Genomic DNA, 23,706 nt, shown 5'->3' with positions numbered 1-23,706 from the left:
CTTTGACCTCCCTTACCTAATCTCGATTCTTTTTCACAATTGCATGTACCAGAGGAAATGTAATTGATTTTGCTCCATCAAATGGTTGGGTGCTCCGATGGTGATGGATGGGTTATTAGGTTTTTGTTTTTTTTTGCTTCAATTGTTTTTACCAAATATGCTATTTCTTAGTTTTGATTTCTTTTGTATTTGTTGTATTATTTTAATTTTTTAAAAAATAAAATTGAAAAGTAAAATTGATGCGAGATTGATTCAGAATTTTGAATGATTTTATTATTATTGAGATATTATGTATGAAGAGTAAAATAATAATATTTGAGTGAATTAAATTTTGTCTAAAAATGATAAATTAAATCAAATCAATTTGGATCGATTCATTTGAGTCTTTTTCTCAATTTCAAATAGCATTTTAGATAAATTTAGTTTTTTAGTTTTTGATTTCGATTGGGTTGGAAAATGAACCAATTATTTAATCTCCTAAATGTTATGAATTAAATTAGATATTTTTTTAAGGAAATTAAATTAGGTATTTTTAAAAATTGATTGGCTGCTGTTGTCGTTGTGGTCTTTCCAGTGTCCCTAGGTCTTGGCTTCGTCATCTGGGTTTTTCTCATCTCTCCATAACCCTCTCTCTCTCTCTCTGTGAAAAGAAACCTCCACAAATTTCACGTATTGATTGGTTTAATTGAAGTGATATAATCACGGAACAAAACAAACAATCGAAACTCATTTGGAAATTAGATCTGAAATCTCAGCGAAATCATTCACATTCGTATTTTCATGGCATCCCCAAATCAACAAACCCCACAGTTTGACATGCACAAATTCTTCATGCCCACAACCACAGGAAGCGTCCAAAACCCTTCTCCCACTCTCATGATTCCTCCTACTACGTCAATCCCTTCTTCCTATCCTTCTCCTACTGGTACCCACCCTAACTTCCCCTTCCAATTCCCACAGCAATTCCTCCATATCCCTTCGTACCCACCTCCCCATAACAACCAAACCCATACCCATACCCAGCACCACCCTCCTCCTGTCTCTAACATGCCACCACAGCGTTCTATGTCATATCCTACACCGCCTCTTCAACCTCAGCCCCAACAGCACCAAAATCTTTCTCCTCGCAAAAATAATGAGCGACGTGGGGCTGAAATAATGGCCCTTCTCCGCCCACCTGCTTCTCCGCCACTTAATCAAGACCCGTCACCAACACCGCCTCAGGAGCATCAGCATAGCCCGGAATTCAGCAACAATGTTCCACCTGTGGGACCCGTTAGGATGCCGAGCAGCAAGATGCCCAAGGGCAGGCGGATTTCGGGTGATCATGTGGCATATGATGTAGATGTGAGGTCGCAAGGGGAGGTTCAGCCTCAGCTTGAGGTTACCCCAATCACTAAATACACTTCGGATCCTCAGCTGTGCTTGGGAAGGCAAATTGCTGTCAATAAGTCTTACATTTGTTACGGGTTGAAGCAGGGCAATATTAGGATTCTTAACATCAATACTGCTTTGAGGTCCTTGTTTCGCACCCAGTCCCAGGTCTAAACCAATCTAATCTCACTGTTTGTGCTTTTCTGCCACCCTTTTGTTCTTGTGTAGGGTTTGCAAAAACTGAAGCTATATTGCATTTGCTGTTTCTTTTGCATGAAGTATTTTAAAACATTACAGGGTCAGTTTAACTTGTCGAAAACTGAGCTACTTTTATGGGAAAGTGGAAAACAGGGTTTCATTGCTCCCATATGTTAGTTTCAAAATTTAACTCATTAGAAAGGAAAAAATTACTATTTAGTCCTGCATCGTAGCCATATTAACTACTTGAAATTAACTACTTGTCCCTGTGCTTTAAAAAATAAAAAAAATTTCTATTAAACTATTCAGTCCCTGCATCAAATTTTCCCTGTATTTTGAGGAACATTACTGTTTACTAATTAGATGGTTCATGTATTTTGAAAAATATATTCTTAGATAAAAATAGAAATTTTCTATGTGAAGACTAAATGCTAATTTATATATATATATATATATATATATATATATATATATATACATGTTTTTAAATTTTTAATTTTTTGGACATCATTGTTATGTTTTCTGTACTTAGAAATAATTTTACTTAATTATTTAGAAATTTAAAAAAATTGATTAACTTTTTTGTGTAGATAGTTTACACTATTTTTATTACAGATGAAACAAAGAGAATTAGGGTAGTTTAGTTATAAAAAATAATTATGAAACTAAATAGTTAATAGAGTCAAATTACAGATATTAACTAATGTATTTTTCTAAAATATGAGTAGTAACTAATTAATTTCACTAAAATAGAGGGACTAAATAATAGGTTGATCAATATTAACTAACGAAAAATTTGACAGAGGGACTAATAGTTTAATGGAAGTTTTTACAGGGACTAAATAGTGTGTTTTTTAAAATATAGGGATCAAGTAGTTAGTTTCGTTAAAATACAGGAACTAAAGAGTAATTTTTCCTATTAGAAAAACAAAAGTATTGAAAACAATGATATTTTTTAATCAAAATTATACTATAATTTTTTTTATAATTAAAGTTGATAATTGTTTAAAAATAATTATTTACAATGATAAAAAAATCATATTATTATATTATAAATTAAATAAATAGCACATTATTTTTTTAAATAAGTTTTTAAATATATTTTATATTGATTTATTTTTTAATTTTGAAAGATAGGAAATTTTTTGTTTATTTATTTGAATTAGAATATCATTTTCTATTATTCTTAGATGAATACGGTTTTCATATTTTCTATTGTTTTCCATAGAAAATTGGAATTTTATTTTAGAAAATTAAAAATGGAAAACAGAAAACTGTTATGCAAGTAAATAGGCCCATGGAGTCTCAGAGGAAAACAGAGGCGAATATAGTCTGCTTTTACCCTGTTGTTAATGGTTTTGCAAAATTGAAGTTAGATTGTTCTTTATAAGCTTATTGATTCTTAACATGTTAAAGAGCATAATTTTATTGATTGGTTGTGGGGTTCACTCCGTTGTACATGATAAATTGTTTGATTTTGTTGATTCAAGGAGGAAAGAGCAGTATTTTGCCACTGTAGTTCAAGTCTTGTGTATGTGTAGTTGCCTTGTGCAAATGAGGGATGCTTAAGTAAAAGAGTTGGTATTTTATGTGATACAACTCAACTCAACTCAACTAAACTAAACTTTTATCCCAAAAATTTGGGGTCGGCTATATGGTGGTATTTTATGTGATAATAAGCTATATTTATCCTTAACAAATATGGAATACAATTGTGAATGCTGGATTTGGAGCCATGCAAGTTAATAGACATGGTAGAAAATAACAACCCAACTCAATTAATTTTTATTCCAAAGATTAGAGATATAAATTTCTTCCTTTATAGTAAACAACAACAACAACTACAACAAAGTTTTTAATCCCAAACTAGGTTGGCTATATGTAATTTGTCATTTAACTCTTTTTTGAGACTATTTCTGTATCAATATAAATAAAGTAAAATGATCAACAATTAAGTATTGTTTGCCTAGCTCAAATCAGATTACTTACTTTCCTCCTTTTACTCTGGAGGCATTTGGTTCATTTTTTTGCTAGCTGTTGCATGCTGCTCTAATACTCTCTGTCTGCTCTAATATTCATCGCTACTACTTTGTATAATGTTGCATGGACAAGTAGCCTTATTTTGCCATAAAAATCAATAGGGATGTGAATCAATATGGCTTATATATCAGTTAGGCATTCTTATTCAGCTTTAATGTCCTTATCCATGAATATTCATTTCAAGGACAGGAATTATTGTTACGCAGTTACAGGGAAAGGGCAATAGGATGGTGGACTTGAAAATTGCTAAATTATGTTGATTGCAAGTTTATCCTCTGTTTTTGTGAACCTTTGGTGTGTCTTTCTTGGTAATATTATATACCTGGCTGCTATTGCAAGAAGTAAAGAGGTATTTATGCTTACTTTAGCTGTTCTGATTGTCATGTATTTAGATTTGGAAATGATTATAATAAATGATGCCTTGCAACTGTTGAATACGTTATCAACTAAAAGAAATACAAAAAACTGTTGTATGCATTGGAATAATGCTTTTGTCATCTGGTTATCATTTCTGTTTGGTCTAGAACTAGGAGGTTTTTTATTTGGCTGATGTTATGATTATTTCAAATATGGTATGCCTGATCACCTAATGTTCCTCCTTGTGATATCTACAATATGGTCCATTTTGTGGAGTTTCTTTTGTTTTTTAACAGTGTCATAACTTTCTGCAGAGAATTGATTTGCATTTCTTAATTCACTTAATAGACTATTTAAAAGGGCTGATAAAACAAAATTTTTTAGGCACCCATGTTTTTGCTTCGCTTCTCATCTTAGTGGTTTTTCTTTCAGAGAGTCACCGATATGACTTTCTTTGCTGAGGATGTTCATCTCTTGGCTAGGTAGCTTTCTCTCTGTATTCTGTATATTCCTATCCTGGTTTGCTTCAGCTTGTATGACATGTTTTTATGCAGTGCTGGCATAGATGGACGGATTAATGTCTGGAAAATTTCTGAAGGTCCAGATGAAGAAGATAAGCCTCAAATTACAGGAAAGACAGTTATTGCTGTTCAAATAGTAGGAGAGGGGGAAAATAAAAATCCACGAGTTTGTTGGCACTGCTATAAACAAGTATGACATTTTATTACTTATCCTCAATGGAAGGCTCTCTTCTTTATCCATTTTATTATTTGTTTCAATTTTTAACTTTCTACTTGTTATCCTGGTTATGACCTTTTTATATCATACTTTTAATAGGAAATTTTGGTTGTTGGGGTTGGTAAACGAGTTCTTAGAATTGATACTAACAAAGTTGGAAAGACTGGAGTCTATTCGTCTGAGGTTCCTCTTCAGTGTCCTGTTGAGAAACTGATTGATGGCATCCAGTTGGTTGGCAAACATGATGGAGAAGTTACTGATTTATCAATGTGTCAGTGGATGACCACCCGTTTGGTTTCTGCTTCTATGGATGGCACGGTTTGAATTTGTCCTTGTCTTCTGTCCGTTTTTGATACTCATGTTTTCTTCTTGAATCTTTTGTTTTTATTTTATTTTATTTTAATAACTTATTGTGAACTAGTTGTTGATGCATGTGAATTTTTATCCATCCTTTACGTGGTAGAAATTCTGAAACTTAAACTAGATTTTCTTTGTGGTTGGCTTGTTGAATTAGGTTAGGGATAAAACAGGTAAAATGAATGTAAAGATATTACCCTAGAGAAGTGGATAGGATAGTTGCAGTTCTAGTTGAATTATAGATAGAAAAGATCTTAAAATTAACTCTTTTCTTAAACTTTGACTCTGAGAACTCCAATGGTGATGTAAGATTTACAATAACCTATATCTCCCCTTCAGATGTCCCTGAGCATAGAATGCTTTTTGTAAATGCATGCATACTTTTTTCCTGTTGATTTTGATCAAGTCACAGAAATTGAACTTCTTTTTAATGGTGTCGATTTAAATTTCATTTTTTAACCAGATTAAGATTTGGGAAGATCTCAAGGCTGTGCCTCTTGTGGTGTTGAGACCACATGATGGTCAGTCTGTGTACTCAGCTACCTTCTTGACTGCCACAAACCGGCCAGATCACATCATCCTTATCACAGCGGTACATGTCTCTAAGATCTTTATTTTTGTTGGCCAAAGTCTTGTGATGTTTGTGCTAGCCAAGTATTGAGTAACTAAGTTGCTTTTGTGGAGTTAAAGGATTATTAAGCACCATTTATTTTATTGGGATTGCATTTGTCGAAGATGTAAACTTTGGCCACTTTAGAGTATTAAACATTTCATCTTTAGTTTTCAAATTTAGCTAATCAATGTTTTTGTTATTCAATCTTCCAAAATTTATGAACAGGGGCCCCAGAATCGGGAAGTAAAAATTTGGGTCTCAGCCAAAGAAGAAGGATGGCTATTACCTAGTGATGCTGATTCATTAAATTGCACCCAGACATTAGAGCTGAAGAGTTCAGCTGAACCTCGAGTCGAAGCGGCATTCTTCAATCAAGTTGTAGCTCTATCCCAAGTGGGTCTTCTCTTAGTTGCAAATGCAAAGAGGAATGCCATATATGCTTTGCACTTGGATTATGGTCCTAATCCAGCAGCAACCCATGTGGATTACATATCAGAGTTTACTGTTACCATGCCTATCTTGAGTTTAACAGGGACTAGTGATGTTTTACATGGCCAATGTGTGGCTCAGATTTATTGTGTTCAGACGCAGGCTATTCAGCAGTACAGTTTGGACTTATGCCAGTGCTTACCCCCACTTTTATCGGATGTGGGTTCAGAGAAGTCAGATTCCAATGTTTCACATGATCTGGCTAATGTTGAAGGAGTTGATCCTTTGGATTCACGTGGAAGTGACTTTTCTGACATCCCTGCATGTTCTGCTTCAGTGGATGCAGCCACTTTGCATGATATTTCCTCTTCCAATATTGACTCTAAGCCTCTTGTTTTACCCCCTTCAATTAGCGATGGTGAGATTGCTTGTGTCGCATCATCTCCTCTTTCCTTGACACCTAAGGATTTCGCTGGGGTTACAGTTGCAGCAAGACTTGAGCCAGGCCCTCCACTTGGTGACCAAATTGTAAATCAGCCAGTCATTGATTATTTAGTTGACCAACAAATGGACAGTATTAATGCAAACTTATCAGATGTTCCTTCCTTAGATAGTGACTCAAGGACTGATGAGATGAAAGGCACACAAGATGAAAATTCTAGCATCCTTAATCCCCCTATCATGTTTAAACACCCAACACATCTGATAACTCCTTCCGAGATTTTAATGGGTGCTTCATCACCTAGTGGTAATAATAATAATAATGAGCTCAAGGCTGAGTTTGAAGCTAACATTCAAGATGTTGTCGATAACAATGTCAGTAATGCAGAGGTGGAGGTTAAAGTAGTTGGTGAAACAAAATCTACTCAGAATGATGAATTTGGCCTCCGAGGAGAACCTAAACACCTTATTTCTGAAAACAGGGAGAAATATTTTTGCTCCCAGGCTTCAGATCTTGGTATTGAGATGGCCAGGGAGTGTTGTTCCATATCAGCAGAAAATTATACAATGGAGGAACCTCAGCAAGTTGACGGTGTTGATATGGCTGAGTTTCTTGCTCAACCTTCTCACACAAGTAAGGAAGAAGTCCATGATGACTCCACAAAAGATACATTAGGGAAAGCGTCTGAGTTGAGCATGCCCACAATAGTTCAACGATCAACAACTCCAAATACGAAGGGGAAGAAGCAGAAGGGAAAAAATTCTCAACCATCAGGCCCATCTCCTTCTTCAAGTGCTTTTAATTCAACAGATTCTTCCAATGAACCAACTGGCACTTCAAGTCTCCTGTCTTTGGAAGCTGCCTTTCCTCAAATTTTCGCTATGCTGGAGATTCTTAATCAGGTAATGAGCTAATGATTTAGATTTTGGACATATAAAAGAACTACTGTATTTGTATGATATTTTGTGCTCTCACATATTAACCTTGGTTTTAAAGGCTTTCAAATGCATCATAGTTGGATTTGTCTGATAGACTCGTACCCTGTGTTCGGAAACAAATTTAAGAAGGGAAATAGGAGGAATGAAAGTTAAAGAGGTGAAAATTATTCTCTGCTTTTGTTTGGATTGGAAAGAAAATGGGAGGAATGAAAATGAGTGTAAAATTGTTTTATGATAGTCAAATTACAAATATATCCCTTATAGTCAAAGATGTTGTTATAGGGGTAAATAATTATTTAATATACTTACACCATTTTACTTCCAAGTGTGGGAATAAAATTTTTGGTTGGTCTTTGTTACAATTTCCTTTCATTTTTCCCTTCCCTCCACTTTTCTCTCTCTCCCAAACAGGTTAAAGAATAACTTCTCAAAATTTTTTATCCCCTTTTTTCTTCCTCCTATCTTTCTTTCTTTTCCAAGCATAGTTGTACGCTTACATGATGTGTAACATGTTCAATAGAACTATTGTTTTTTTTTTCTTTTTTTGGCATCTTTTATAGTTACTATTATTTTATCTTTTAGTGTTGAGGATGAAGATGTTAGGATCTGAAGCCTGAACCCTAACAAGCAGTTACAGCAGAGAATAGACTAGAGAAAGGAGAGAAACAACGAGAAAGTTGAGAGATAGACCCGGAAAGAAAAGAGACAGAATTTGGACTGAGAGAAAGAAACTTAATTTCTATTATTGCTTTAGAATGATTCTTCCTCTTACAATTCTGTTATTTATACTCCACCCCCTCTAATTAACTGTTCCCGCCAATTGCCATCTCTTAACCTTAAGTAGTCCAGCAACTCTCATCTAACTAATTTCCCTCCAATTCTCTAACTTAATCCATCTCAACTACTTACATCTGCATTAAATCATATAATTTCTTTATTCTTCCTAAACCTTCTCCCACATCTTTGAGATTTGAATATATTTTCTCTTCTAACAACTTATCCAATTTTGTCCATTTTTGATACAGCAACTCCTCTTCACATTCTTTTAATTTTCTATCGATTAATTTCCAACATTCCCTAAGTGCCTTTTGTTCCCAAGATTATACTTCCATGGTCTGATGATAGAATGCCAGGGTATGGGGAGCAAAGCATGGAAACGACAATATTTGAAGTTTCCCTGTGTGGGAAACATTTTCGACACCGAAACAGCAAGACATGGCAAAGACATGTTTCGGCGCCATGTCCAGAAATTCTGAAAAATGGAAATGCGTTTCGGTTATAAAAAAAAAAGAAGAAAAGACATTAGACAGAAGAAGGAGAAGACTTACCTGGTTGGCTACAGGATCTACATTCATAGGAGATCTAAGAGTTGAAGAGATTTTTGATGCGTTTGTTGGATCTAGAAGCAAGAATTTTGAATTGGCATCTGCAATTCAGATTCGACCATCTTCGACCATCTCCTGCACTTCTTATACTGGTCGAGCCACAATCAAGAGTGATGCATGTCATCAATAAGAAGAGATGGTGAGTTTATAGAGATGAGGAGAGTGCGGTGAAGCAATAAGGAGAGAAATAGAAGAGCGAAAATTGAAGTGCTCTGCAAACAAATGTTTGTTCATGGCGTTTATCATATTCTATTGAGAGCGGGATGATCAGATGGAGGGAGCGAGGGAAGGAAGGTGATAGTAGAGGGTAGGAATTGGGTGGGATTGCATGGCTCCGCAAATAGATTTTCTTTTTCGATACAGTGTAAATAGAAATTTATAATGGGTTATTGTATGTTGTTTTTAAAAGTTAATACTTAATGTCAAATCATTATAGTATTTTATCCTCTTGTAACTAGTGAAAAGTATAACTGCATAAGAGAATATCACTATATATTAATCCTATTAACCCTATTCAGTTTAATAAAATAATAAAAAAATGTCTATATTAAATTTTTTAATAGCTAACTGAAATTAATTCAATTAGATTTAATTAAAATAAAAATAAAATTTAATAAATTAATTGTAATAAATTGAATTTGTATAATAATGTAAAAAGAGATAATTCTCCTTGATTTCGATTATTCTGTACATGACTGTATATATACAATTGATTCCTATAATTGTGTTCTACTAATTAGGAAGAAATCCTAAATAGGAATACAACTCAACTCAACTCAACTAAGCCTTTATCCCAAAAATTTGGGGTCGGCTATATGGATTCGATTTTTCCACTCTGAACGATTTTGGGTTAAATCCTCAGAAATGTGTAATGCTTCTAAGTCATGCTGTACTACTCTCCTCCAAGTCAATTTAGGTCTACCCCTTTTTTTCTTTCTATCCTCTAGCCTAATGTGCTCTACTTGTCTAACTGGAGCCTCCGTATGTCTACGCTTCACATGACCAAACCACCTCAATCTCCCTTCTCTCAACTTATCTTCAATTGGCACCACTCCTACCTTTTCTCTAATACTTTCATTACGGACTTTATCTAGTCTAGTATGGCCACTCATCCACCTTAACATTCTCATCTCTGCAACTTTTATCTTAGATGCATACGACTCTTTCAGTGCCCAACACTCACTACCATATAGCATAGCCGGTCGTATGGTCATGCGGTAAAATTTTCCTTTTAATTTATTGGGAATCTTACGATCACATAAAACTCCGTGCACGTCTCCACTTCAACCATCCCGCTTTAATCCTATGACTAACATCCTCCTCACATCCCCATCTACTTGAAGGATCGAGCCTAGATATTTAAAGTGATTACTTTGGGACAGTGCCACTCCATTCAAACTAACTCCTTCCCTATCACCGTTTGGCCTTCACCGAACTTGCAATGCATGTATTCGTCTTCGTTCTACTTAACTTAAAACCCTTTGACTCTAGAGTACTTCTCCAAAGTTCTAGCTTCCTATTGACTACTTATAGTGTCTCATCTATCAGAATAATATCATCCGCAAACATCATGCACCAATGAATACTCTCTTGTATATGTTTAGTCAATTCATCTAAAACTAATGTAAAAAGGTAAGAGTTTATAGCTGATCATTGGTGTAATCCAATTGAGACCAGAAAATCTCTTGTGTCCCCTCCCACTGTGCGCACAATAGTAGTTGCTCCTTCATACATATCTTTCAATACTTGTATATACCTAATAGATACCCTCTTTTGTTCTAACGCATTCCATAAGACCTCTCTTGGAACACTATCATAAGCCTTCTCCAAATCAATAAAAACCATGTGTAGATCTTTCTTCCCATCTCTATATTTCTCCATCAAGCTTCTAATGAGAAAGATCGCTTCCATAGTTGAACGACCAGGCATGAAACCAAATTGATTGAGAGAGATAGAAGTATCATGACGTAGTCGATGCTCCACAACTCTCTCCCACAACTTCATAGTATGGCTCATGAGTTTAATTCCCCTATAGTTTGAGCAACTTTGTATGTCTCCCTTATTTTTAAAAATAGGTACTAAAATACTCTTCCTCCATTCATCAGGCATTTTCTTTGAGTTTAGAATCTTATTAAATAATTTAGTTAACCATGCCACTCCCATATCTCCCAAATACTTCCACACTTCAATTGGTATTTTATCGGGTCCACAGGCTTTACCTACTTTCATTCTCTTAAGTGCTTCCTTTACTTCTAAAGATCTAATCCTTCTAGTATAATTTACATTCTTTTCTATTTTTCTATAATCTATATTCACGTTATTTCCATTTTGACTATTATTAAAGAGATCATTAAAATAATTTCTCCATCTTTCTTTAATGTCCTCATCTTTCACCAACACTTTTCCTTCTTTATCCTTAATGCACCTGACTTGATTGAGATCTTGACATTTCCTTTCTCTACTCCTTGCTAATCTATAAATATCTTTCTCCCCTTCTTTAGTTCCAAGTTTCTCATATAACTTTTCAAAGGCCTGTGCTCTTGCTTGGCTAACTGCCTTTTTTGCCTCTTTCTTTGCTATCTTGTACTGTTCATATGCCTCATTATTATCACATTTAGGTAATTTCTTATACCATTCCCTTTTTCTCTTCACTGCCTTTTGTACTTCCTCATTCCACCACCATCTCTCTTTTGAGGGTGGTCCATGTCCTTTAGACTCCCCAAGTACTTTTCTAGCTACTTCTCTAATCTTTGATGCCATCTGTATCCACATATCATTGGCCTCCATATCTAGCTTCCATACTTCGGACTCAAGAAGCTCATTTTTGAACTTCACTTGCTTTACTCCTTTGAACTCCCACCACTTTGTTCGAGCTACACTATTTCTTCTGACCTTACTTGAATTGTTCCTAAACTTGACATCCAAGACCACCAACCTATGTTGACTTGTTAAAGCCTCTCCTGGAATGACCTTGCAATCCTTGCATAGAGCTCTATTTGTCTTCCTGGTTAAAAGGAAGTCAATTTGGCTTCTATGTTGCCCACTTTTGAAAGTCACTAAATGTGACTCTCTTTTTATAAAGTAGGTATTTGCTAGTATTAGGTCGTATGCCATAGCAAAATCCAGGATGCTTTTTCCCTCCTCATTTCGACTGCCAAAACCAAAACCTCCATGAACATTCTCATAACCTTGCCTATCACTTCCTACATGTCCATTCAAATCTCCACCAATGAAAACATTCTCTTCATTCGGTATGCTTTGCATTAAATCATCTATATCTTCCCAAAACCTTTGTTTACTCTCCTTTGTCTAGTCCTATTTGTGGGGCATAAGCACTAACTATATTTATTGTTTCTCCGTCTAGTAATAGATTTATGAGTATAATTCTATCTCCTTCTCTTTTCACAACTACTCTGCGTCTTTCAATATCACATCTATGATTATACCCACTCCGTTCTTGTTTCTCTCCTTTCCGGTAAACCACAATTTGTACCCTGAATTACCCACTTCCTTACTTTTCTCTCCTACCCATTTAGTCTCCTGAATGCAAGCAATATTCACCCTTCTCCTTTCCAAGGTATCCACCAGCTCCATTAATTTTCCTTTAAGTGATCCAACATTCCAAGTACCAACCCTGATCCTCCTCCTATCCTGCTCCTTCCTAATTGGTCTCCTTCTATGATATCTTCTATTATTTTCTATGTCTATCTTGTGTTCTGTTCCACTATTTGTTCTATTATCTGTCTTATGGACTAACTTCTTTACCCACACCCGTCCATGATGTGGGAACCCTTGCTCACTTAACACCACACCCGGGCGCCGGCATGGCGCGTCGCTTTCGGTGAACGCCCTACACCCTTGCATATTTATCACTACACCCAGGCTCCGATGTAGCGCGTCGTTAGTAGAGGACGCCCCAACGTTTATATCATTTGAATCCATATCATAGGGTGTGACGAAATTTTTACGCTGGTTGTCACCTACCGCAACCCTCCTCCTTTATCCGGGCTTGGGACCGGCTAAGCGCAAACTACTTAGGCGGAGTTCTAAATAGGAATACAGAATACAGAATATACAGAGAAATAATATAGTGATTGACTTTCCATGAAACTCCTCCTCAAGTTGGAGTATAGATGTTAATCATGCTCAACTTTTTACAAATGTAGTTAATTCTAGCTCCATTCAGAGCTTTTATGAAAATATCTCTTAATTGCTCTCCAGTTTTGATGTGTCCTGTTGAGATGATCTGTTGTTAAATCTTTTCACGAACAAAGTGACAATCAATCTCAATATGTTTAGTCCGCTCATGTAACACCGGATTAGAAGCAATATGGAGAGCAGCTTGATTATCACACTACAATTTCGCAGGCAGGGAGGTCTTAAAACCTGTCTTATCTAGTAATTGAAGTATTCACATTACCTCACATACTGATTGTGCCATGGCTCTGTATTCCGATTCAGCACTAGATCGAGGAACTACAATATGCATTTTGCTTCTCCAAGACACCAAATTTTCTCCAACAAAAACGCAATATCCAGTATTTGACCTCCTTTCAACCTTAGATCCAGCCCAGTCGGCATCTGAAAAACATTCAACATTCAAATGCCTATGATTATCATATAACAAATCTCTTCCTGGAGCGCCCTTCAAATAACACAAGATTTGTCCCAAGACTTTCCAATGAGCAACAGTTGAGGAAGACATAAACTGACTTACCACACTAACGGCATAAGCAATGTCAGGACGAGTGACTGTAAGGTAGTTCAATTTTCCTACCAATCTCCTGTATCTCTCTGGATCTTCAAACAACTCACTATCCCCTGCTAACAGTTGTAAATTTGGAGTTATTGGTGCACTGCAAGGCTTAGCACCTAATTTTCCTGTCTCTGTCAATAGATCAAGGACATATTTTCTTTGAGACAAGAAAATACCCTTCTTACTTCTCATAACTTCAATACCCAAGAAATACTTTAACAATCCCAAGTCTTTGGTCTAAAACTGGGTTTGTAGGAAGGTTTTAAGAGATGAAATACCTGCAGAGTCACTCTCAGTAATGACAATGTCATCCACATAGACTACTAGGAGAATTAGATCAGCCTCAGATTGCCTATAAAATACTGAGTGATCACACTCACTCTTTTGCATACCAAATTCCTGTATTGCTTCACTGAATCTTCCAAACCAGGTCCTAAGACTTTGTTTCAAGCCATAAAGAGACTTCCGAAGCCTACAAATTTTACTAACTCCCCCTGAGCAACAAACTCAGGTGGTTGATCCATATATACCTCCTCCTGAAGATCACCATGAAGGAAAACATTCTTGATATCCAATTAGTGCAGGAGCCAATCATATGTAGCTGCTAAAGAGATAAACAAGCGAATAGAAGTAAGTTTAGCTACAGGAGAAAAAGTGTCAGAGTAATCAACCCCATATGTCTGAGCATATCCTTTTGCCACAAGGCGTGTTTTAACCTAGCCACAGAACCATCAGGATTTATCCTTACTGTAAATACCCATTTGCAACCAATAGTGTTTTGCAACCAATAGCATTCTTATCAGTGGGCAAAGGTAACAGTTCCCATGTACCATTAGTATCTAAGGCCTCCATTTCCTCTTTCATAGCAGCACACCAGCCAAGATGAGACAGTGCCTCACCAACAGCATTAGGGATAGGAATAGAGTCTAAAGAAGTAACAAAACACCAAGAACAAGAAGACAATTGATTATAAGAAATAAAAGGATAGATGGCGTAAGTGGATGAACGCTTACCTTTACCAAGAGCAATGGGTAAGTCTAGGTCAGAATCATGATCAGTATGAGGTACAGGATCTCCCAACGAAGTAGCTGGTGGAGGATCCGAGTCAGGAATCTCCAATCTCCTAGAATAAACATGAACAACGGGAGGTCGGGGAGGTCGAGTAGGTCTAGAGACAGAAGGAACAGACTGTGAGAGAGGACTAGACATTGGTTGGACAATATATATTAAGAGATCATCCTCCACCTCCTGACTCTCATACACAGATGATTGAGGAAAAAATGGAGTGGATTCAAAAAATGTGATATCTACAGAAACAAGATAACGATTAAGAGTAGGAGAGACAGCAGTACCCTTTTTGGAGTGAGGAGTACCCAAGGAAGACACATTTGAGAGACTTCGGATCCAATTTAGTAACCTGTGGACGAACATGAGGCACAAAATAGGTACAACAAAAAATACGGGGCTCAACAGGGAACAAAGATTTTGTAGGAAACAAAGTAGTATAAGGAATATCCCCATTAAGGACAGAAGACGGCATACGATTGATCAAAAACCATGCCGTAGAAACTGCATCGGCGCAAAAGTGTTTAGGAACTTTCATATGAAAAAGAAGAGCACGAGTTACCTCAAGAAGATGCCGATTTTTTCTTTCAACCACGCCATTTTGGGATGGGGTATCAACACAGGAAGAATGATGAAGAATGCCATTTTGTGTCATATAAGACTGAAATTGTGCTGAAAAATACTCTTTGGCATTGTCACTTCTTAATATGCGTACAAAAATATTATATTGAGTTTTGATTTCATTCCAAAAAGCACAAAAGATAGAAAACAACTCAGAATGATTCTTCATTAAATATAACCAGGTAACACGAGAGTAATCATCAATAAAAGTAACAAAATAACGAAATCCAGGTTTAGAAGTAACAGAACAAGGACCCCAAGCATCAGAACGAACTAACTTAAAAAGGGATGAAGCCCGTTTATTGACTCTAGACACAGAAGGCAAACGATGATGTTTTGCAAACTGATACGACTCACATTCTAGTACTGATAAAGATTGAAATTGAGGACACAGCTTTTTCATAGTAGACAAAGAAGGATGACCCAATCTACAATAAACTTCAAGAGGTGTTAAGGTACTGGAGCAAACAAGCGACCGCGGTACATGATTTTCCAGAATGTAGAGACCAACGACTCACGTCGTCTACTAATAATCTGCTTTGTCGTAAGATCCTGAAACAAAACACTGGTCAGGAAAAAATGAAATAAAACAATTTAAGGTACGAGTAAGTTTACTAACAGAAAAAAAATTAAAAGAGAATTTTGGTAGATACAAAATAGATGACAAAGAAATTGACAAAGTCGGGTTCGCAGTTCCAGAACCCATGACAAAAGAATTAGAACCATAAGCTAAAGTAACAGTAGAGGAAGTGAGATTAGATTGAAAAGCAGATAGAAGACTAGAATTACCTGTCATGTGATCTGTCACATCAGAATCAATAACCCATTTGGATGAGGAAGACACAAGGCATGTAGTGGATTTACCTGACTCAGCGATCGCAATGATAAGGGAACTAGTAGGCTTTAGAGATGTCTGATACTAGGAAAACTGTGCAAAATCCTCTGCAGATACCAAAACAGTTTTCTCAGAGGAAGATACTGTAGAATTCTCCGCTGCCATATTAGCCATCTGTGATCGTTGATTTTTCCTCTGAAGTTGCGGACAATTATATTTTGTATGGCCAGACTCATGGCAATAATAACAAATGACTCCTCTTGAGTCATGATTAGAACTAGCCTTCCCATTACGCTGATTACCTTTGTTGCCTGTAATTCCTCCTCTGCTTCCTCTTATATTACCCTGTTGTCCATTTGGATTACAGCTAATAAGAGCACTACTGGCAGGCTGTGAAGATTGAGTACTCTTTGTACGAAGGACTCGTGTGAACGTTTCATGTAAAGAGGAAATCTCAGAACTGTAGAGAATCTGAGATTTAGCAGTCTCATACTCTGAAGGAAGGCCTGCAAGAAAACTCATAACAGTCAGTTGCTTCCGTTGTGCCTGCTGAACTTTCACATCAGAACTAAAAGGCAACAATACATTAAGTTTCTCATATACCCGTTTAAAATCTATAAAATATGTTGTGAGAGACTTATCCTCTTTCTCAGCACAGTAGAATGCCTTACAAATATCATAAATACGGGAGATATTCCCTTTACCAGAATATAGAAAATTTAAGTAATCCATCAATTCCTTAACAAATTCACAGTGATTAATTAAACTAATTACCTCACTATAAATCGAGTTCCGAAGCTGCAAAAACTACTGAGCATCCTCCCTTAGCCAAGTTTGTCATGTATCATCAGTAGGTGGGTCTTTAGTAAGGTGATCATCCTTATCAATGCTACGCAAATAGACCCTAACAGTCTTATTTCACTCCAGGTAATTCGAACCATTACGTTTGTGTTCTGTGATCTTAGTCATAACCGGAATTACATCAGAAATATCATTCTTATTGTATGCCATTTATTGAGACAAAGAAAATTAGCCGAAACGCTAATTCAAAGTGCTTGCAGCCGCAAAATAACCCAAAATCACAAATCAAGCAAATACCGAAACAGGATTTGAGAGCCAAACCTCAGAAGTTCTTTAATGGTGTATTGGATCAGGCAACAACACATAGTGGTGGAATGAGGGGGTTGAGGTGATGCCAGCGATGCTGATTGGAGTCGAAACGGCTAGAACCTGAGTTGGGCACGTGAGCCTCACGCGCTTAGATTCCGACGATTGGATCAGAGGGGACGGCAGGCCGGCGGCCAAGATCTCTCCTGAGCTGGGTGGTGAAAACAAATAGTCACCTTAGATAGGTGACTTGCTCTGATACCATGTAGAAAGAGATGATTTTCCTTGATTTCAATTAATCTATATATATATATATACACAATTGATTCCTATAATTGTGTTCTACTAATTAGGAAGATATCCTAAATAAGGAATCCTAAATAAGAATACAGAATACAGAATATACAGAGAAATAATACAGTGATTGACTTTCCATAACAAATAACAATAGAATTTAATAATTATCATTACTATTAAAGTAATTTATCTAAAAATTTGGCCAAAGAATTTAAGAGTAATGGTATTGGAGTCGCCTTCAGAACTATTAAATTTCAAATTTAAGTTCTGATTGTAATATCTTTTGTAATTTGTGGTTGGGTATATATATATATGGAAAGGGAAACTCCGAACACAGGGAAACACGGAAATGGACACGGGAAAACAACATTTACAAAATTATAGGAAACGGAAATGTGGGAAACACATAAATATAAAAAATATATGGGCATATATATAAATATAAAATATATATATTTTGTAAATGTTATTTTCCCGTGTCCATTTCCGTGTTTCCCTGTGTCGGAGTTTCCGTTTCCATGCTACATAGGGTATTGGTTATGACAGAAAACAGAAGTTAAAAGATATAATTCGATGAAAATTGAGGAAGAAAATAGTGAAAGAAAACCAGCTGATAAAAGAGTCTAGGATTGTTATTTAAATCTGGAATTTCAAGAACTTCAAGAACAGGGTTTCAGTACAATCTGGAATTTCAAGAACTTCAAGAAACCGGGATCTGAAACAAGAAACAGAGAAATAGAACCCCTAGAATGAATCTGAGAATGAAATTAGTTGGGAAAGGAGTTAGAGAATAGTAAAGAGAGAGAGATATTTTGCAGAGAATGATAAATGGAAGAAAGAAATAGGAAAGAAAGGAATATCTGGAGATTGAAAGAGAAAAGATGAGAAGAATTGAGAGAGAGAAAGGGATTTCTATTAATTCTTGGAATTTCAAGAAAGAAAGAAGAAGAAAAAAACAGGGTCTGACAAAAAGAAAAGAAGGAATACAGGAAGAATGGAAGAAATCTCAAGGAAAGGAGGAATTAGAGGGAAAGAAGAGAGAACAGAGAAGAACAGAGAGAAACCTCGTCTTTGGGAAGACTACCACTGCTCTGCTTTAGATGTGGCTCAGAAGGACCACTTTGCAGCTCAAGCCCACTCAAAAACTAGCTTTTATGCCAATTTGTTAGGATCTGAACCCTAACAAGCAGTTGCAGGAGAGAACAGACTAGAGAAGAGAGAAATAGCAAGAGAGTTGAGAGAAAGAGACTCTGAAAGGAAAAGAAAGAGAGAATTTAGACACAGAGAAAGAAACAAAATATCTATTATTGCTTTAGAATAATTCTTCCTCTTACAATTCTGTTATTTATACTCCTCCCCCATAATTAACTGTTTCTGCCAATTGCCATCCCTTAACTACCTCTAGCTACTCTCATCTAACTAATTTCCCTTCAATTCTTTTACTCAGTCCATCTCAGCTGCTTACATCTGCATTAAATCATATTTCTATATTCTTCCTAAATCTTCTCCTGCAAGATGTAACAGAAGATTCATCTCAGAAATAGGGGCAGAATTAGAAATTTATGTTATGGGGCTTCTTTTTTTGTTGGGGGGGGGGGGGGGGGGTGACGGCGCGGGTGGGGGAGGAGCAAAATAAATATTGGAAAGAAGTAAAATCAGATCTTGACAAAAATATAGAGGCTAAAATTAAAATATAAAACATTAAGATATCAAAATTACAGAATATAAAAATTATGAATAAAATTTACATAAAGTGTAAAGATTGGAAAAAAAAATATGAAAATATTAGAGGGATAAACAGTTAAAAAAAAACCACTAAAATTTCTACATAAAATTTTAATTTTAAAATTTGGGGGTGAGGGGGGACAGTAATTTTTTCAAAAAATATATGAGAGTTTATAGGTGAAAATTTAATTTCAAATTATTATTATTATTATTATTTTGGAAGGGGGGGGGGGGGGGGAGGGGGTTTGGTTGTGGGCCAATTCTGCCCCTTCTTGCCCTCTTCTCCATCCCTGGGGTCCTCTTATTCTTTGTTTTGGCCTGGTAAGGATGTTGATTGAAAGTTGCGCCTATAAATTTGGTCTGACCTGTGAAATTTGATAAGTGCATGCTTCATTCGTCATAATTGGACGTCTAGCATTCTTAAAAGTTATTCAATTATATGCAGCTACAACTTCCCACCAAAATTACCACCCCTACTCCACAACCATTTCATGGTGAAACTTTGTTGCTCTGTTCATATATGTGGAGCATTTTCTTGCTGTTAGCAAAAGGGACATCCCCAAACAACTATCCGTTTGGAATTGCATCTTCAATATGGTATCAAATTATTGACATGCACTAGGCCAATGTACCATCAATCTTGATCATGGTGTTTTTCTTTTTCGCAGCTAGTGACTACACAAAAAGAAATGCAGAAGCAGATGTCAAATATGGTAGCTGTCCCTGTTTCAAAAGAATGCAGAAGACTGGAAGCAGCTTTAGGGCGGAGCATTGAGAAAGCTGTCAAGGCAAATACTGATGCACTGTGGGCTCGATTTCAAGAAGAGAATGCAAAAAGTGAGAAGTTATTGAGAGATCGCATGCAGCAAATAACAAGTTTGATCTCTAACTTTGTCAACAAGGACTTGGCAGTCATGTTAGAGAAGGCAGTGAAGAAAGAATTGTCTTCAGCTGGGCCTGCTGTAGCTCGTTCAATGTCTCCAGTAATTGAGAAAACAATATCTTCAGCTATTGCAGAGTCATTCCAGGTTAGGAATCTGAAACTGTGGTGCTTATCACGTGATATTCATTGTTGTCTGATTGATGCATTACATTGCAGAGAGGAGTCAGTGATAAGGCAGTGAATCAACTGGAGAAATCAGTTAATTCAAAACTAGAAGCAACTGTTGCTAGGCAAATTCAAGCACAATTCCAAATTTCTGGAAAACAAGCTCTCCAGGTATGCATTTGTGCAACTTGAGTCTTGATGTAATGCGTGAGTTGTAATTGGTTGAATAGGTGCATTTTCGGTTCAACTTTTGAAGCTAGTTGGCAGTTTAAACTTCAACTGCCTGACCATAAGTGTTTGGTAAACCAAAGAACAAAGCTGGTGGTTGAAATTCTAAAAGCTGGCCATTGATTCTTATAACTAAAAGTTGCAAAAGCTGTACAAGCTAAAAATTCTAGCTTTTGGACCCAAATGTTCGCTTTTATAATAATGTGCATCAAATTTCAAAATATCTACAAAAATGCTTTGATTAACAATTTAATAATAAAAGCGTACCTTTATTTGTATTTAATATACGCATACTTTTTAAGTAGTTGAGCACATACTAATCCATTAAAACTACAAAAAATTATTTAAATTATAAAAATATCAATAATAATTTTGTGTGGCTGTTTATATTATTAAAAAAATAATTTAAAAGAGGAAATTCACTTGTATATGATAGATAAAATTTATCACATGAATTGTTAGTAAAAATAAAATGTCCCTAATGGTAATTTTATAATCAGATTGTTATCTCAACTGTTGAATTACCAATACTTTACAATGAATTATAATTACTGCCTGCCAACTGTTGGCTGCTGATCGTTGACCGCCCACAGCTAACTGGTACTGTTGAACCAAACGGGCCATAAGAATTACGAGGGCCATTGTCTGGTGCAATGGGATATGTGTTAGTCTTGCAACCCAAAGGGTTGCTGGTTCAAGCTCAAAGAGCTGCCTCTTATGCAAGCATCTTGAAAATGGTAGGACTATATAGTATATACTTGTCTTCCAACTTCGGTAGGATCTTGGCTTGGTAATGGCATTATGTGGAATGAGATGTAGACCCCAAATGGTGCGTAATACTGTTTGATGACTCTGAGAATTTCTGATATATTTGATAATAAACCTTTATTGTTTTTATGCAGGATGCCTTGAAGGCTGGTTTGGAAGCTTCAGTAGTCCCTGCCTTTGAGATGTCATGCAAAGCTATGTTTGAGCAAGTGGATTCCACCTTCCGTAAAGGGATGGTTGAACATACAACTGCAGCTCAACAGCATTTTGAATCTGCACATTCTTCGTTGGCTCTTGCTTTAAGAGTGTGTATTTTTTTCCCCATTACAAAAATTATTAGAAAGAAAAAGGAGGGGGGGTAACCAACTTATTGTTCTCAAAACCAAGGCTGTGAGCAGGAGATGTCCGTTTTATTTTTTTTGATTTGAATTCACCTTGCTGAAATATTAATTGCATCACAAAAGTATTCTGTAGTTCTGAGCATCTGTCCTTCAGATGAAATGTCATTGTGCAATGATGAACTTGGTAAAAGATCAGTCTATGTTAACTGAGTTATGCTTTTTGGTTATTTAACTTCTTATATGTGTGGATCTTTTGGATGATGAGTTTTCTCAGTCCTCATTGTAAGTGTCACAATGATAATTTGAAGTTTGTTGGGTTGGCTGCTGTAGGCATTTCTAGTAATGCAAATTAGAACAGTTGGATGGGTCTTTCCTTCTTTCTCTGCCATTTTTGCTGGTATGTGCTTTCTCCTTGAGCAAATTATCCAGGCTTCTGTTTTGTTAAATGCAGGAAGCCATCAACTCTGCTTCATCATTGACTCAAACACTGAGTGGGGAATTGGCTGAAAGTCAAAGGCAGCTGGTAGCTCTTGTGGCTGCTGGCACAAACTCAAGTGCTGCAAATCCCCTGGTTACACAACTGAGCAATGGACCTTTATCTGGCCTCCTTGAAGAGGTTTGTTTTTTATGAACCTAATTATGACTATGGAATTTCATTAGCTATCCTGAAGTTTTGTAATTTTAATCATTTTCTGTAAATGATTTAAGGTTGAGACGCATTTGGATCCAACAAAAGACCTATCAAGATTGATATCTGAACACAAGTATGATGAGGCTTTCACCATTGCCCTGCAAAGAAGTGATGTTTCGATTGTTTCTTGGTTATGTTCTCAGGTTTGTATCATGCTATCTATTCCTGATTCATTTGAATGTGATCAGATGAAACTTGTGTGCAGCTGTAAGTTGATGTTCTTGGTGAAGTTAGTTTAACAATGACTAGCTGTCTTTCATTTATGAAAACTTGGAAGATGTTCAACTCTTCATTTTCTATTGGATATTTTCTGATTATCTTAAGATGAGTTTTCAAGAGTATGTCCTGGTTATTCAATGTGATTCCATTCCTATTTTTTAATTAATTATTTTTTATACCCTCTCTAGAGCCCACAAGTGTGAGATGCTTTGTGCACTGAATTACCTTTTTTTTCTTCTACATGTCTTTGCCACAGTTAATTTGCCATTGGAAACTTAGTTGTGCAACTTTGTCTCTGCCTTTCTTTTGCTAGGTTGATTTGCGTGGGATCTTAGCAATGGTTCCTCTCCCCTTAAGCCAAGGAGTATTGCTCTCTCTTCTACAGCAGTTGGCCTGTGATGTTAGCAAGGATACAGCCCGAAAGCTCACATGGATGACGGATGTGGCAGCAGCCATAAACCCCGCAGACCAAATGATTGCAATGCACGTGCGGCCCATCTTTGAGCAAGTAACTCGGATTCTACACCATCAGCGGAGCTCACCTACAACCACTGGTGCTGAGCTCTCAACCATACGTGTTCTCATGCATGTCATTAACTCCATGCTGGTGACCTATAAATGATTCTCTCAGTAACTATTTTTGCACATTATAATTGAGTTTTGAGGTAGTTGGAACTTTGTACAAATCTTTGGTGGTTCATATGAAGGGTATGAGGTCTTTTCTCTGGTTTTTAGGGTATTTTTTGTAGGTTGCTTAGAGTTGGTTTCTAGAGGCAACTTCCTTCTTTTTTTTTTTTTTTTTTTTCGGGTAGAAAATAGCTACACTACTTTCTTACCTGTCTAATATAATTAGGATGGGGCTGCTTCAGATTTTTCCTGCTCTTCAGACAGACCTGATTCGAAGTCCAAAGCGCAAATATTCATTTTCTTTTAAATATAATGATATAATGAAAATTAAATATAATATTAGAATATTTTATTTAATTATATTATAATATATGAAATTAGAATAGTTCTGAAATTCGGCTTAGCTCTGCAGTGTATATTTTCTATTTGGACAATCGACTGATATAGTAAAAAGTGGATAAACCTAAATTTATCTCGAGGCTTTGACACTGTTCAATCGAATTAGGC

The 23,706-nt window shown here is 36.2% G+C and overlaps 1 protein-coding gene across 3 annotated transcripts; it reads left to right on the top strand.

Annotated features, from left to right (window-relative positions):
- The first annotated feature begins 543 nt into the window (after window positions 1-543).
- LOC110658316 (enhancer of mRNA-decapping protein 4) lies at window positions 544-23,536 on the top strand. Of its 3 annotated transcripts, none has more exons than XM_021815870.2 (12): window positions 546-1,542; window positions 4,402-4,451; window positions 4,524-4,680; window positions 4,807-5,025; window positions 5,528-5,656; window positions 5,903-7,450; window positions 19,946-20,305; window positions 20,377-20,496; window positions 21,456-21,626; window positions 22,114-22,278; window positions 22,371-22,496; window positions 22,886-23,536. In XM_021815870.2, the coding sequence occupies exons 1-12, from the start codon at window positions 781-783 to the stop codon at window positions 23,192-23,194; spliced, it is 4,116 nt and encodes a 1,371-aa protein (XP_021671562.2). In that variant the 5' UTR covers window positions 546-780; the 3' UTR covers window positions 23,195-23,536. The 3 variants fall into 3 exon arrangements, with proteins under 3 accessions (XP_021671564.2, XP_021671562.2, XP_021671563.2); XM_021815871.2 differs by lacking the exon at window positions 546-1,542 and adding an exon at window positions 3,802-3,961; XM_021815872.2 differs by lacking the exons at window positions 21,456-21,626; window positions 22,114-22,278; window positions 22,371-22,496; window positions 22,886-23,536 and adding an exon at window positions 21,054-21,429 and having other exon boundaries at window positions 544-1,542.
- Window positions 23,537-23,706: the final 170 nt, after the last annotated feature.

This window comes from Hevea brasiliensis, chromosome 9, assembly GCF_030052815.1.
Source record: "Hevea brasiliensis isolate MT/VB/25A 57/8 chromosome 9, ASM3005281v1, whole genome shotgun sequence".
Lineage (NCBI taxonomy): Eukaryota > Viridiplantae > Streptophyta > Magnoliopsida > Malpighiales > Euphorbiaceae > Hevea > Hevea brasiliensis.
This window is presented reverse-complemented; position numbering and strand designations above follow the sequence as displayed.